The sequence below is a fragment of the Lutra lutra genome, chromosome 12 (genome assembly GCF_902655055.1).
Source record: "Lutra lutra chromosome 12, mLutLut1.2, whole genome shotgun sequence".
NCBI lineage: Eukaryota > Metazoa > Chordata > Mammalia > Carnivora > Mustelidae > Lutra > Lutra lutra.
In genome coordinates, this window is record NC_062289.1 from 63,727,893 (window position 1) to 63,743,499 (window position 15,607).

At 60.5% G+C, this 15,607-nt stretch overlaps 1 protein-coding gene across 8 annotated transcripts in view; it reads left to right on the top strand.

Annotated features, from left to right (window-relative positions):
- Nucleotides 1-15,607, top strand: part of ARVCF (ARVCF delta catenin family member) — a 53,499-nt gene that overhangs the window by 28,363 nt on the left and 9,529 nt on the right. For 3 of the 8 annotated variants that reach the window (XM_047697562.1, XM_047697566.1, XM_047697564.1), the window contains exons 3-6: nt 3,799-4,026; nt 13,047-13,205; nt 13,348-13,871; nt 14,912-15,411. In XM_047697562.1, the coding sequence (XP_047553518.1) occupies nt 3,817-4,026; nt 13,047-13,205; nt 13,348-13,871; nt 14,912-15,411 (1,393 nt within the window). In that variant the 5' untranslated portion in view covers nt 3,799-3,816. Of the gene's footprint in view, nt 1-1,437; nt 1,618-3,798; nt 4,027-7,694; nt 7,849-9,487; nt 9,589-13,046; nt 13,206-13,347; nt 13,872-14,911; nt 15,412-15,607 lie in introns of those variants that run through there. The other 5 variants (XM_047697567.1, XM_047697568.1, XM_047697563.1 and 2 more) reach the window with 4 other exon arrangements.

The following is a 15,607-nucleotide window of genomic DNA, read 5'->3' on the forward strand; positions in this document are numbered from 1 at the left end:
GTGTTGGGAGCAGGTCTCCATGCTGGCAGTGTGGAGGGTAGGGGACATGACGCCCTCTTGGGCAAAGAGGGCCTTGGAACCACCAGGCCAGGGTTCTGCTGCTCATACCACTTCCCTATCTAGATGGGCAGGGTGGTGGGTGGGGGGTGGGAGGGGCAGAATGGGGTTCAACCAGTGGCCAGTCCTCTCTCCCCGCTCTTGGGGGACACGTGGCAGTGGGCCGACAGATGGCCAATGAGGAGTCGGGACTGGAGCCCAGGCCTTCTGCCTGCCTCCCCCTGCTGGCCTGACCCTTAGGAAATTCCTCTAATTCCTCAACCCAGATTGGATTCAGGCCCCATAATTTGATTTTCTGGAGCAGGGTTTGGCTGGACTCCTTGTGAGGAAGAATGTCTGGGTCAGCAGGAAGACATCAAATGTGGGTTTAGGTTTCGGGGGGAGGATCAGCGTCTTCCCTTAGCTCCTCTGGTGGTGTCTTTGCTTTCCTGATAGACCCAAGTGTTGGCCACAGTTGTGCCACAGAGTGCTCAGGCTCCATGCTCCCCCTGCCCAGCAGCATTTCAGAGCCTTGTTCTTATCTACCCACGCACCCATTCATCCACCCATCTGACTCTCTACCCTCCCACTTCCGACCTACTCATTCACCTGCTCATCTGACTCCATCCACCGCCATCCTCTCGCACAACCACCTACCTACTCACGCTCCTATCCATTTCCCCATCCATCCTGCCTCCTGTCCTTCCATCCCTTCATCCACTCAGCAGTCTATCTACCTGGGGTCACTGGTGGGATGTCCAAGCAAAGATAGGTTTACCCCAGGTTCACTACCTTCATTCCTACCTGGGGTCAGTGAGACTGGGTCTGCACTGCATGTTCGTTCCTGGGCGGTCGGGTGTGGTAAGAAGCAGCCTCCACCAGGGACTGCAAAGCCAGCAGCTGGGGTCTGGCTGAGGGTTGTGAGGGCTCTGCCTGATGGGCAGTGTGGGGCCCTTTCCAGGTGAATGGAAGCTGTGATAACCCTGGCCAGAGAGGAGAGCAAGGGTCAGCCAAGATCCCCACAAGCATGGTGCTTCCCTGCTGGCCTCAGGCCCTGCCCAGGATTGGGCCCCTCCCTGATGTCCCCCTGGGGATGATGTCTTTAAAGTTTCATGGTCCATCTTAAAAATTCATGCATAGGGGTGCCTGGGGATCTCAGTCCATTAAGCAACTGCCTTTGGCTCAGGTCATGATCCCGGCGTCCTGGGATAGAGCCCCGAGTCTGTCCATCAGGCTCCCTGCTCAGCAGGGAGTCTGCTTCTCCCTCTCCTTCTGCCCCTACCCTCCTGTTTGTGTGCGTGTGCACGTGTGTTCTCTATCTTTTTCTCTCTCTCTCTCTTTCTTCTCTCTCTCTCAAATAAATAAAATCTTTAAAAAATTCATGTACAATTTGCTTTTCATGTCATCACATATTTATTGTTTTAATATTTTGAGTTACCATTAGAAAAGCCGCCCTCTGGAGCACTGACCTGGCTCGCCTCTGCCCACACGCACTCCTATGCACAGCCATACACCGCGGAACCAGGAAGGCCACCACATTAGGACCTTGCATACCCTAGGCCTGTCCTCAAGGCCACTGAGGTGAGGAGGCTGTGGACTACAGGCCCAGCATCCTCCCCACTCACAGGCAGAAAGAGGGGTGCACCCTCGGGCTGGGGCACAGAGCCTGGGCCCCAGACTCAGAGTCTCTGGTCTTCGTGGATGACTACAGGGTATTCTTCCTCCAAGCCAGCTGCCGTTTGGGGGTGTCTCCTGGGAGACACACAGTCATTTAGCTCCAGCTGAGAGAACTGGGCAATGGGAAGGTCATTGTGGGGTTTCTCCCCATAGCCTTAGATTTCTGGGCCTCTCGCTGGCCCCCAGCCAGAGTAAGGAGGCTCCCTTTATGGGGGGTGTTCCTTGGACCCCAGAGCTGGAACATGCTGGAGGGCCCAGGGCAGTGAAGCTGGAGGCTGGGGCCGCCCCTCCCCTGCTGTCCCCTAAGCCTGGTCTGAAGGGGAGACTGAAGTCAGTCAGGAACCCATGTCTCGGCACAAGGAAGGAGGAAAGTCACCTAGGTACAAGGCTCACAGATGTCATGATCCCAGCCTCCCAGGGCCTTGAGACCCGTGCTGCGACCAAGGACTCGAGTGACCCGGCTCCATCCCCTGCCCCACTTGGGGCCACCAGGCTCAGTCCTACTCTACTGTCGGGTGGTACCAGCTGTGGGGCTGCGTGCTTCTGGGGCCCGTACCCAGGTAGCAGTGGGTATGCCCAGGAGGCTGTGTGCACACAGCCGTGGACATACCATGCTCTTTGTCCCTTACTCCTTGCTTGCCCCAGAACCCAGTCTAGACTTTCCTCATCCCCTCTGCCACCCAAGCTCCTCCCCTCCCCCCAAGATGGTCACCGCCTCTCCCAGCCCAACATGCTGACTTGGCTGCCCCTCTGCTGGGTCACGCTGACAGTTTTCTTTGTGTGGCAGGTGCTGAGGAAAATGAAGCTTAGCTTCTGGGACCTATGCTGGCCTCTTGCTTCATGGGGCCTGGTTTCCCCAGCTTCAGAGTGGGCTGGGATCCATGGTGTCTTGAACTCCATGTCCACGCATGCCCCCCAACCCTGTCCCTGGCTCAGTTGGTACCAATGGCCAGACCCAGCACCGACCCCTCCTTTCTAGGGTTCTGTTCTTGCAGCTGGCCCTCCGAGGGTGTTGCCTACCACGCTATGTCTCTAAGTTCAGGCCCTGTGCTGTGAATGGGCCCTGGGGCTGGCCGAGTCAGCCTCAGCAGGCTGGTGTGGGCTGGGCCAGGAGGAGGCCCTGAGCAGTGCTGGGCATCGCACCACACCCCAAGTACCTAGCCATGTGGTCTCATGGCCCGCACCCCACCTGCTGGCCTGTTGCTGTGAGCAGGTCTGTGCTCCACATCCTTCCCCTGCTTCTTGTTGCTCACGAAGAGCACATAAGCTGGGCAGCCAGGGAGCCAGCAGCGAGGAGAATGCTGGTGTGTGGCTGCAGTTGCTGAGTCCCTTCTGCCCCTTCCCGCACCCCTGGGGCCCTCCCTATAGATGGGGCTTTACATGCCTGGGACCCTGCCCTCCACCTTCCCTCCATATCCAGCGTGAGCTGCATGGGCTGCTTCTGAGTTCAGCATCTCAACCAGATTTTTACTCTGTCATGCGAGTAGATAGCACTCTTGTCCCCAGCCAGTGTGGCTGTGAGTGGAGGCCTACCTGCTGGTCCCCTCACCTGCCTACGGGTCCTGCCCACTTGGTGGCTGTGGAGTGCCTTCTCTCTCCCTGCCCACGGAGGCACCAGCTCTGCCACACTGCTGTGTTGTGGTCCCTACCTTCTCTGGGCCTGAGAACTGCCTCCGTGAGTTGGGGCTGTGCTGGCCCCATGAGGTTGGGATGAACCGGCATGCGCTGTGGGCAGCAGAGGGCCTGGGTGGTCTGACAGGTGGTCATACCAGCTCTTCCTACCCTTCCCTTCCCAGAGGGCCCCGGATGCTCGCGGTCAGTGGTTCTGCTGGGCCTGGCAGGAAGCAGGGGCTCCCAGCTCAGAGCCCCACACTCCGCAAGGAGGGAGCTGGCTGCTTCCGGCCCGCCTCGGATTAATGGCTTTTAATTTAGAATTTAATCAATGCGGCTTCTCTCTGGAGAGCTGGATGCTCTGGTCTGGGAGTGAGTCGTATGATCTGTGAGTGGGTTGGGCATGAGGCCTATGATGGCCTCTCTGGGCCTCTGTCCTGGCCCCACCTTGACCTTGCTCTGCTTTGCCTGCAGCCTGCTGGCATCCTGGTCATGGAGGACTGCAACATGCACTCAGCTGCCAGCATCCTGGCCTCGGTGAAAGAGCAGGAGGCCCGCTTTGAGCGACTGACGCGAGCTCTGGAGCAGGAGCGGCGCCATGTTGCCCTGCAGCTGGAGCGTGCCCAGCAGCCCAGCATGAGCAGTGGTGGTGTGGGCAGTGGGCAGCCCCTGCCAATGGCCTGGCAACAGCTGGTCCTGCAGGTAACACCCCATGACTCTGGAAGGGTGGAAATGGCCAAGTAGGGAAACAATCAAGGGGCCTTGGTGGACCACAAGCCAGTATTGGATGACTTATTGCAAGATATCTTGGGGCCTCTGAAGAGGGGAGGAAAGTGGGATCCCAAGGGGACTGGAAGCCTCACTTGGGTGTACAGGGCACCCTGCGATGAATGGGCAGGACATAGCCCAACACTCCGAATGGCACCCTCCACTCAAGTGAGTCCTCAGAGCCCAGGTAGCTGGGCAAGGTCTATTCTGGGCAGCTCAGCAGTCACTCTGGTGACACCGAGGGTTTTGCCAGCCCTGGAGTCTGCTTGCCATGGTATCCTCCTTTGTCGCATGCGTCAGTGAGTCAGCCCGAGGGGAAGACTTGAGCAAGGCTCTGGGGTCTGCCTGCGGCTCAGAGGGTGACCTGGAGCCTCAGTTTCTCCACCAGCCAATGCCCTTAAACTGGGCTCAGGCTCCTGCTCAGCCCTAAGAGGCGTGAAGCACTGTCTGCTCTGTGGCCAGGCCCTAAGCACTCTAGAGTCAGAAGTAAATGGCCTGGACCCCTCCTTCCAGCCACTGTACCCCAGTACCTAACCTACGGATGGGACACAAGAGCATCTGGTTTATGGGGAAGGAGGGGCAGAACAAGAAAACGGGGGAGGCCTGGAGTTTGGTGTGATTTTTCAGTTCATATTACTGACTGAGGCACAAGGCAGGGGCTGGCAAGGCAGAGCTATCCCAGGAGCCAGGAGAAGGAGGGCCCTGCGTGGGAGTCCACTCTACAGACCTCCCACTATTGCCCTTCCTCACTACCAGATCCAGAGGCTGGTGGCGGGGGGCACAGCCTACTTAGTCTCCTCACAGGGTGACCCTAGAGGGCTCTCCCAGTGGTGGTCTGCTTCTCTGGCTCAGCTCCCTGAGCAGGAGTAGCACCACTGCCCTCCTAAACCTGGCAGCCAGACCTCCTCCCGGTATGTCCCACAGCACCTGCTCTCATCACTGGACCCCCACTCTAAGCAACCAGACAGGCTGTTGGCAGTGTGGGGCAGCCTGTACCTATGTGGCTGGAGAGAGAGGGAGCAATGTATTGGTCTTGGTTGAGACTGACTCAATTGGGCTAGCTCTGCCTGGCCAGGGCACGTGGGGCTCAGAAAGCAGCAGCCCATGTCAGGTGAGGGGACCTGGCATGTGACCTTCCCCCCCAGACTGTTGATGGTCTCATCTGTTAGTGGGCAATCCACCTGCACAACCCAGCGTGGTATACAGTCAAAGCCAAAGACGAGGGCCCATATGCGCCAGCAGTCCCCACCATTGGGAAGCTATCTTTCCAAGCCTTGGGTGCTGAGGTGGGCCAAGGAGCCAGTTCTCAGGAGGCCAGGACTGAGGCAGGGTGGGTCCAGGAGCAAGAGCCCACCCCCACCATCCCCTGGATCTCAGGCACCCCGGAGGCTGAGGCCTGCACCCCCAGATGTGGGGAGTGGAATAGCCCAGCTGGGCCACATGGGGACAGTGGCAGTCAGTGACCTCAAGGCCATCCTTCAGGCACCAGGCCCTCTTTCAAGCTCTCCCAGGCCGGAAAGGGCTTTAGCCTCCAGCCCAGAGGCCACTGCTGAGGGTCAGTGCCCCCACAGTGCCCCCATAGCCTGGAGCTGCCCTGGCCTCCTGAGGCCTGTGGACTAAAGACTTAAGGTTGTGACCTCTCCCCGCCCACTGTCCTCCTGGCCTGCCCTTAGTTTTCTGTCTCTGGGGAGGAGATGGTTTTCTCAGGGCAAGATCGGAGAGAGCGTGTGTTCCCAGGGCTGGGGGTGGACTGGCAGGGCTGATGGGACATTGGGGGAGGCGGGGCCACATCCGCTGGCCAGGCCTGGCAGCCCTGATCCCAGAACTGCTTCTCAGATTTGTCACAGCAGGAGATGCCTAGTGACCTACCTGCTGGGCCCCAGGGCTGCCTGGAGCTGGTCTTCAGGGTTAGAGCTGGGGTCTGTGAAGCTCAGGGCCAGTGGCGAGGCGGGTCACTGGGACTAAGTGGGGTTGAGAGGGGTAAGGGGTTGAGAGGCCAGGGGCTACTGCTGTGTTCCCCGGGCTGCAGCGCTGTCCTGGCCACCTGCCTTTAATCCTCCAGCAGGAAGAGCTCCCGGCTCCAGACACCTGGCCAGAGCAGGGCCAGCCCTCAAGCAGTGTGTGTGTTGGTGTGTGTGGCTGGGGGGATGCCTTTAGGGACCTGGCCGGCCCCAGGTTAGGCTGAGGTGGGTTTGTGGCTGGGGTACTAGCAGCTGGTGAAATTAGGGAGAAGGCAGAAGCAGCTGAAATGTAAGTTCCCTCAGGGCAGTGGTCCAGTCCTCTTGCTGCTGTCCCTGTTCCAGGTGGCTCCCTGTGGGGCTGCCAAGGATGGAAGATAATGGGGCCAGTGGTCAGGGCAACTCAGCCCTGTGCAGATGGGGGAAACAAAGGCTTGGAAGGACATGTAGCCAACACTCAGAGGTGCCTGAGCATGCTGGCTGCCTGCAAGAAGGGTAGCCCCTGGGGGTGGCTGGATTTTCTGCATGGGGTCTGGGGCAAAGCAGGAGGGGGCAGGAAGCCAGGAGCCCTCCTCTCTTGCCAGACCCATGGAACCTCCTTGCACTGGCCCTTGCCCTTACTCATCTCAGAGCCTAGTTTCCTTATCTGTGATACAAGAGCCGTTGGCTTGCCTTTGTGGGGTATGACCCAAGAGGGCTCCAGAGCCCAGCCCAGCCCTTCTGGGTCTGCATTTCCATCCAGCACCATCAGACTCTCCGGGGCGTGGCTGTACCTTCATTCCCGCCTGGTTTGGAGAAGTCCTGATTAACCAGCCACTGTGACATCACTCCCCCACACCCCCAACGGCTTCCAAGTGCATCAGAAGTATGGAGGAGAGAGGGTCTGCGGCCCTCTTGGCGTTGGGAGCTTTCACCCAGAGTCATCCAACTGCTGAGCACCCCACAACCACTCTCACCTATTTGATCTGCTCTGACACCCCTAAGAGGGTGGGGGAAACCCTGGGCCTCTGTGTCTTGATGGGGAGAACCCAAGACAAAGTGGATCAGTGCCAGGTCCATCTGGCAGGCCCCAGCTGAGCTTTGTTGAGGCACTTAACTTGGGGGGGGGCTATGATGGGGTTTGGGCAAGGGCCTGGGGCCCGATCTGGGTCACCTGAGAGCCCTTGTCATGCTGAACATCGCTTTAACTACTCTCTGATCAGCCCTCATTTCACAGCAGGGCAAAGTTTCTCGCAGTCCAGGTGAGCAGCCTGTGTCGAAGAGGATGGCTGCCCTGGCCCCCGCTCGGCCAGAACTCAGTTTCCCTAACTCTGCAGGGGGAGGGGCCTGTGAGTTTTTTTTTACTGGAGATAAAATGAGGCCTGGGAAACTGGACTCAGCCAGAGTCACTCGGCGGGAAAATGTCAGCCCCGCCGGGGAAGTCGGGGGGACAAGGAGTCCAGGCCGGCTGCTGGGGAGTTAGGGGCGACCTCAGCCCCGCTCTGGCAGCTGAGCTGCTCCCAGCGCGGGGTGGCGAGGGGCGGGGGGCGGGACCTCGCCCCGCCCCGTCGGCTCCCGCCCCGCCACCCCGCTGGCCCCCGCCCCGCCCCGCCTGGGCGCGGCCCCGCTCCATTGGCTGCTAGCCGTGACCGCCGCCAGATCCGCCCCCGCGGGGAGCGAGTCCGCCGAGCCCGAGCCCGAGCGGCCGAGGCGCCGGAGCCGAGCCCGGTTCAGCTGCCGCCACCGCCTCCGTCGTCCTTACCGGCCCGCGCCGCCCCCCCTCCCCGAGCCCGGCCCGATGCCGGCCGAACTCAGACAGGTTGGAGGGAACTTGGTCCCAGACGTGGGGGCACCGTCCCGGGGGCCAGGCGGCAGAGGGCGGGGCGCCGGCCTTCCCGGGAGGACCCGCTTTTGTTCCGCGGAGCCGCCGGCCGGAGGAGGCTATTGTCTGCGCTTCAGGCCGGCGCGTTCTGCCCGGGGGCGGGCGGGGCGGTGGAGTGAGCGCGCCGCCCGGGGGGGTGTGCAAGGCGCGGGGCGGGGCCGCGGGGTTTCTGGGGACCCGGCGCGGGGGCCCCGGGCGGTGCGACTCGGCGCCGGGAAGCGAGGGACAGGATCGGGGTGGGTGCACCCCAGGGCAGCGCCCAGGACAGGTGCCTGGCTCGCGGGTGGTGGGTGAGGGCCTTTCTGAGCAGCTCCTCTGTGCGGGAGGGATGCCGAGTCCGGAGAGGGCAGCCGGGCTAGGCCTCCAGCTCCCTGGGGGTCTCGGTGGGCACCGCCTCCCTTCCACACTCTTAGCGCGGGCTCCGACTCTGGGGACCTGCAAAGGAGCTTCCGGAGCTTTAATGGAAGACCTGTCTGCCGCGGCAGCGCACGTGAGGGGAGGGGTGGAAAAGGGCCCTGCCCACGTGCGGAGGCGGTGTGTGTGTAGGGGTGGGGGGGTCTCCGAGGAAAACCCTCGGAGTCAGCTTCCCAGTGCTGGGAAGGAGCGGGAGGGAGGCATTTCGGCAGCCAGCACCTCCGTGCTCAGAGGGTTTGGGGTGCGATTACAGGCTGGGAAACTGAGGCTGGAGGAACAACTGCCCCAGGCCCCTTGTGTTTGGGGGCCACCTGCCTCTTCCTGGCGGCTGGGTTTGTGCCTGCTATGCAGCTTTGGTATGGCCCCTAGGGTCGACCTACTGATTGTCCCAGATAAGTGTCAGCTGGGGGCAGCTGGGGCCACTGTGTAGCTGATGGATGTGGCTTGGGCTTGGAGAAACTGCAATGGTGACAGCCAGCCCTGCTATCCCCCACAGACTCGCTTCCCAAGTCTGCTGGGCACCCACTGCCCCATGGTGTCTTGGCCACTCAGTGTGGTCTGCAAGCCCTGGTAGGTGGGCTGCTGCCCTGGGGAGGTGATAAGCCCCCCATCTGCCTGGGCTGGGCAGAGGCTCTGGACATCAGGAGAGGGCATCTGTAGTGGCCAAGAGCTTACCCTCCGATGAGAGATGCCAGCATGGATTGTCTTGGACTATATCAGGGATGGCTGTGCTGGGGTGAAGGGGATAGGGGGACATGTTCATCCCTTCATCCCTCCATTCAGTTATTCAGTGCCAGCTGTCTTCTGCCCTTTGTGGGCCAGGACGGGATTGTGGGAGCCAAGTGTGGGATCCTACCTTAACTCATTCTCTGAGTGTGCGGTAGGACCATGGGCAGGGTGGGGCGCCTGTCTTGAGGTTTGCTCTTCACAATACACATCATGGGTGCTCATCTGTGAAGTGCGGTTGGTGACATCAATCCATGTCTCCGGGACCCCAGTCCAACTCTCCTTCCCCATTATGACTTGGCTTGATTTCCCATCCCCTCCCTCTGCCATTCCCACATGTACCTCAGATGTGGTTGTGGGCCTTTGCAGCCCACAAGAGTTGTGGCCCCTCTGTACGTTGGCCCACATCTTGTATTCTACTCCCCATGTTCCTTAGATCCAGCCACCAAGGTGTCCGGGACTGGCACTATCCCGCTTGTCCTTTGGCTGTGATATCCTGGGTGCCTTCTGTTTCCATATGAGGAAGCTGAGCCCCAGGTGTGTGACAGGGCCTATGGCCCTCTCTCTGTGCCTCTGGGGACCCTCTTAAGAGCAGTGGTGGCTGGTTGGGTTTACCTTTCTGAGTACTGGCCACTCTGGCCTCGGACTTGGAGTCTTGGGCCAGGCCCCTTCCACAAGTTCAAGGGAGCTCCTGGGAAACCCTAGGTCTGGATAGCAGCCCCACTCTGGACCAGGCCTATAGACCTTGGACCGGATAGACCATGGATGGGAGTGCCATGGGGACAGTTTGGGCCGTGGAGGTAGGTGATGGGAGACAGGTCAGTGGTCCCAGGAAGAGGGGCAAGAATGAAGCTAGGGGTGGGGAAGGGTGATAAGAGATAGTTGACAGGATTTGGCTTGGGATGCGAAGGGCTGGGGGTTATGGGTCCAGGCTGGTGTTCGTGTCTGGGGTGCAGGGAGGCCCTGAGCTGCATTGCCAGGGGTCTCTGGGGTGTGCTGCCCCGGGTAAAGACATGTGGCCCTAGAGCAGAGTCTTGAGGTCAGATGAAGATGCAGGCACCCCGGTCAGCTGCCTCTGTTGAGTGCCATCTGTTTGCCAGTCATCATTCCACAGACCCATGCCACCACCCCCAAAGATGTGGCAGAGGCCTGAACTGTGGTTGACCTTGGGCCTTTCTCCACCGCAGGCTTTGGTTCCCCACTCTGCTGCCAGCTCTGAGACCACCCGGAGTGGGTGGTTGAGGGGGTGTCCAGGTAGTCTGGACACAGGGATGGGAGACAGGAGGAGGTGACGGGGATGTGTTGGCACGTGCAAGTCCCTCTGGGGGCAGCGGGCGCTGTGTACCAGGGACTGTTAGGACAGCATGCAGATGGACGCGCTTGGGCCCATGGGCCAGGCTGGGTGCTTACACACACACCTGTGTCTGTGCATGTGTCCCTGTTGGAAGCACCAGGTACATGCACGCATGTCCAGTTCCTTATCTGCATGTGTGCCCAGGCGTGTGTAACAGGGGCCGGGCCTTCCTGTGATCACCGGCTGACTCAGGCTCCTGCCTGCCTGCCCGCCTGGGTGAAGTCATCGCCTGTTTTTAGCTCCCTGAGGTCATTTGCCAGTGGGGGCTCTTGGGGCCTCAGGATCCCACTACCGGGCTGCCTGGACTGGGCATTGGTGGGTGATGCTGTGAGGTTGCCAGGCATTGGGGTGGGGTGGGGGGTCCTGGCTCTTCTGGACCCCATCTCTTCATCCCCTGTGCTGCACTGTGTCAGACCCTCATCCCAGGCTAGAGTGAGAATAAACTGAGTCACGGTAGCGTTGGAGTCTGAGGTGTGCTTCCTCCTCCTCCTCCCTTATCACACCCAGCCCCTAACTGGGGAGTTGGAGGCTCTTCTATCCACTCTCAGGGCCATGTCCTCCTGGCAGTGCTCTGGTCCCCTCTTGTCCATCTTGCTTCTCGCTTCTCCCCTCCACTTGTAGCCACAAGGTTGTGGCCCTAGGCCCCTCCATGCCTGGCCCCCCAGGGCCCAACAGAGAGAGCTCAGCATCTGACACACATTTGCTCCCACAGTTGCCAAACACAGGTGGGGCAGGCGAGACACCAGCAGTGACAGGCTCTCCCTGAACCTTCTAGTCTGGAACTATCCCGGCTCCCAGGGCCTTCAGAGAAGAGCCCAGGCCGCCTAGCCTGGCAGCCCAGCCACATGTCCCTATTCAGGGTCTCAGCTTCCTCCTCCTCCTCAGGGAACATCGTTCCTCCTTCCTGGCCACGTCCCCATCACGCTTTCCACCTACAACCCCAAACTGAGTGGCAGCCAAGGCTGCGGCCCACAAGGGGTGAGGTGTTAGCTGGAAGGCCTTGCAAAATGGCCTTCCCTGTGGATGCCTGAGATCCCCTGTCGGTGGTTTGTGGAGTCCTGGCTAAGCCTCTCCCTTCTGTCAGGCCTCTGTTTTCCTCTCTATGAAATCACATACTGTTGTCCTCTTTGGTCCTGCTTCTGGGAGCAGAGGCTGCATTCTGGGGCTTCGTTCCTGTGTCTCCAGAGCCCAGGGCATACGCCTGTCCTAACTTGGTGCAGGCCTATATCTGGACCTCCAAAGAGTTTGCAGGGGTCCAGAATCTCAGCATGGTGTGTAATTGGCGGCTTAAGCGTTTTGTCAGGGCAGGACCCAACCTGAGGAGACTCCGCACCCCAAGAACCTTGGGAGGCAGGCCCCAGGGCAGCCCTGGGCATCTAGGCTTACGTACCTCCCACACCCAGGGCCAGGAGCAGAGTAGGGCTCTAGTGGTGGGCAGATAGGGTTGTGGCCTTCCTTGGGCCTCAGCTCTGTTTCTGGATAGGTCCTCAGAGGCCTGGGGGCCCAGACAGGGGACCCATTCCTCAAGGCACAGTATCTGGGCCACAGAGCAGGGCCTGTCCTCCTGCTGACCTGGCCCCCGCTGCCCAGGAATGTGCTCCTGCTTGCCTGCCCACGGCAGCTTGGGTTTCAGCCCCTATCCATGCTGACCAGATGCTAATCCTGGGACGTTGGCATGCTGTGGGGACCCGTGCAGTCAGAGGCCCAGGGGTAGATGGACTTCAGCTCTCGGCCCCCTTTGCCAGTCAGCACAGTCAGTTTAGCTCTGCTATGGAGCCTCTGCTTCCCCACTGGCATGTCTGGCTCTAGGTGTAGGGCCTTAAAAAGGCTTCTGTCCAGAGTTGTCTTGCCTGGAATTCCACCATGGTCATCCCCTGCAGGGATGAAGGCAAGGGGAGCTGTAGTTGGGGAGACCTTGGAGGGAGGTATATGGAGAGGGGACACCAGGGCTCCCATCAAGGACTAACTGGGGACACCTGGCCTGAATCACCACCTCAGGGTTCTGAGAAAATACCCAGCACCTCAACAGGGAGCGCCAAATGCTGGCCCAAATGAGGTAGGGCTAGGCTCTGCCCACTCAACACCCCAAGAGTGTCCAGGCCGGAAGGAGCAAGGGTATTTTGGGCATTCTGAGAACTGGGTATTTCCGTCCTGCGAGGGCGTCTGGCTGGCCTTGGGAGCAGTGGGGGCCTGGGTGTGGCCCTGGGGAGTCAGTGAGTGGTGCTGAAGCTGCTCCCCGAGGCCTCTGCGTTCAGGGTTTCTTGGGAAGAGGCCCAGGACACAAGGAGGCCCAGCCGGGGGTAGTGAGCCATGTCCAGAATCCAAGCTCCAGGTCCCACCAACCTCCTTGAGCCACCAGGAACCTGTAGCAGCCAGGCCTTGCAGCTCAGCCCAGGGAGGCACCAGGACTGGGGGAGGTCAAGCCCCAAATTCCCCATGGGATAGGGCAGCAGGATCAGTCAGCCGCATGGCATTCAGAGGCAGGAATGGGCTGGGGCTGAGATAGGCTCTGGGGCCTGTGGGTTCCAGGGGTGGGAAGAAGGCCCTCCCGGCCTCTAGGCCAGCACCTGCATCCACACTCTAGGGCCAGCGAGCTGTGGGTCCTCCCACTGACAACCCCTCACCCCCCACACACACCTAGGAGCAGAGCCCGGGCAGCCAGGCCTCACTGGCCACAATGCCAGAGGCGCCCGAGGTGCTGGAGGAGACGGTGACTGTAGAGGAGGACCCCGGCACCCCTACCTCCCACGTGTCCATTGTCACATCAGAAGACGGCACAACCCGGCGCACTGAGACCAAGGTATGGCCAGGCCCAGGCAGTGGGCAAGTAGGCCATGTAGCCACGGTTGTTGCATGTACAGAGGGGCCTCCCAGGGCACCTATTGGTGTCCGGGCCTCTCAGGCTGCCCATTCTGCCCACCGGCCACCCACTTCCCCACCAGGTCACCAAGACGGTCAAGACGGTGACTACCAGGACAGTGCGCCAAGTACCCGTAGGCCCAGATGGCCTACCCCTGCTGGATGGAGGCCCCCCGCTAGGCCCCTTTGCAGACGGCCCGCTGGACCGGCACTTCCTGTTGCGCGGGGGCGGTCCGGCAGCCACACTTTCCCGCGCCTACCTCAGCAGCGCGGGCAGCTTTACCGATGGCCCTGAGCCCCGTGATGTCCCCAGCTATGGCAGTCTCTCCCGGGGGCTGGGTGTGCGGCCCACACGTGGCCCACTTGGCCCAGGCCCCGTCGATGGCTGCTTCACACTGCCTGGCCGACGTGAGGCCTTCCCTGCAGGCCCCGAGCCTGTGCCACCAGCTGGTCGCTCCCAGCCGGAACGCTTCCAGGCAGAGCCATACGGCTTAGAGGATGACACCCGCAGTCTAGCTGCTGACGATGAGGGTGGCCCGGAGCTGGAGCCTGACTACGGTACTGCCACAAGGAGGAGGCCTGAGTGTGGGCGTGGCCTTCGAAGCAGGTGAGGACCCTCAGTCTGGCCACCGCCTCTGGGAAGTCTGCCTTCCATTCCCCCAGCAGAGAGTCCTCTGCAGGAGGTCTAGCTGCTGGGGCTAAGTTAGTTACACACTAGTTTGAATCAGCTTCAATTCAAGGACAGCAGCAAGGGAAGCTTCTGGGATAGTGGAAGTTGTACCAGGCACCCTCCCTGGAAGTCTGGAGCATTAGGGAAGTCAGTGACCATGCCCAACACCCACTATCCCTGCTCCAGACAGATGACCATGAAGGTAGGAACACAAGAGGCTCAGAGCATTTCCTCTGAGTCTGAGGCTCCAGCCTTTCCCCAGGCCTCAATTGCCCCTGTGTACAGAAGCAACCAGAAACTAGGCTATCAAGCTCTTCCCAGCATCGACTCTGGTTCTGTCACCTCAGCCCTCAGTTTTTCCATCTGTAGAGTGAGAACATGATCACAGCCTTGGTATGAATTATGCTGGGTGACCACAGGCAAGACATCTGACCCCTCCTGGCTTCACTCCCTGCTCTAGGAAGTAGGTTTGCTGGTGACATCCCACAAGGACATCATGTACTCTGGGGGACTGGTGGCCTGAATGCCCCTTATATGGTCCCACCAGGATGGCTGTGTGCAGGGAGGGTCACCTCCTGCCCCCACATCCTGGCAGATCTCATGTCACAAAGATGGTTCTCATGGGAAAGCAGGATCCCAGTCACAGATAGATGTTTCATAGAAATGCATTTAACTCCCAACTGGGGAATGCTGCATGGTGATGGGAGTGAGTGAGCTCCCCATCTTAGGGGGATCCAAGCCCCAATAACCACTAGCTGGTGTTTGGCCAGGTCGCTGGCTAGTGAGTCAGTTCTTGCTGGCCTAGGGTGTGACTTGCAGCACCCACTCAGTACTTGGGGCTCCATACGAATGCTGTAGACCTATCCCCACCCTTCATGGGTTCGTGGTCCACGATAATGAAGATAATGGTGGGTGGCCTTGGAGTGGGCATCCTCAGGCAGTGCTGAGATATTCCTGTGCCCTGCCTGCCTGCACAGGCCCTATGAGGATGTGGCAGATGATGGCGGTGAGCTGATAGAGGAGCGGCCCCCGTTTCCCGCTGCAACGGCCCCCCTGGCCCAGCCAGAACGGGGCAGCCTGGGCAGTCTGGACAGAGTGGTACGGCGGTCGCCCTCAGTCGATAGTGCCCGTAAGGAGCCGCGTTGGCGGGACCCCGAGCTGCCAGAGGTCTTGGCTATGCTGCGACACCCCGTGGACCCTGTGAAAGCCAACGCGGCTGCCTACCTGCAGCACCTGTGCTTCGAGAATGAAGGCGTCAAGCGACGCGTGCGGCAGCTGCGGGGCCTGCCCTTGCTCGTGGCTCTGCTGGACCACCCGAGGGCAGAGGTGCGGCGGCGGGCCTGTGGGGCACTGCGGAACCTCTCTTATGGCCGGGACACGGACAACAAGGCTGCTATCCGGGACTGCGGTGGTGTGCCTGCCCTGGTGCGCCTGCTGCGGGCTGCCCGGGATAACGAGGTCCGAGAGCTCGTCACCGGTGAGTGACGCCTGGCCTCCCCCCATCCCTCAGGGAGAGGAGAGTGAGGCTCGGCCAGGGAAAGACTCACCCCACAACCACCCACCCATTCTGTCAGGAGTTCAGCTGCTGGGAGTAGGCGTTAAGCTTAGGCTGAGGTCCCCAGTCTCTCTACCTGTGGACTCTTCAGGCACATTCCCTCTCCATCTCTGCCCCC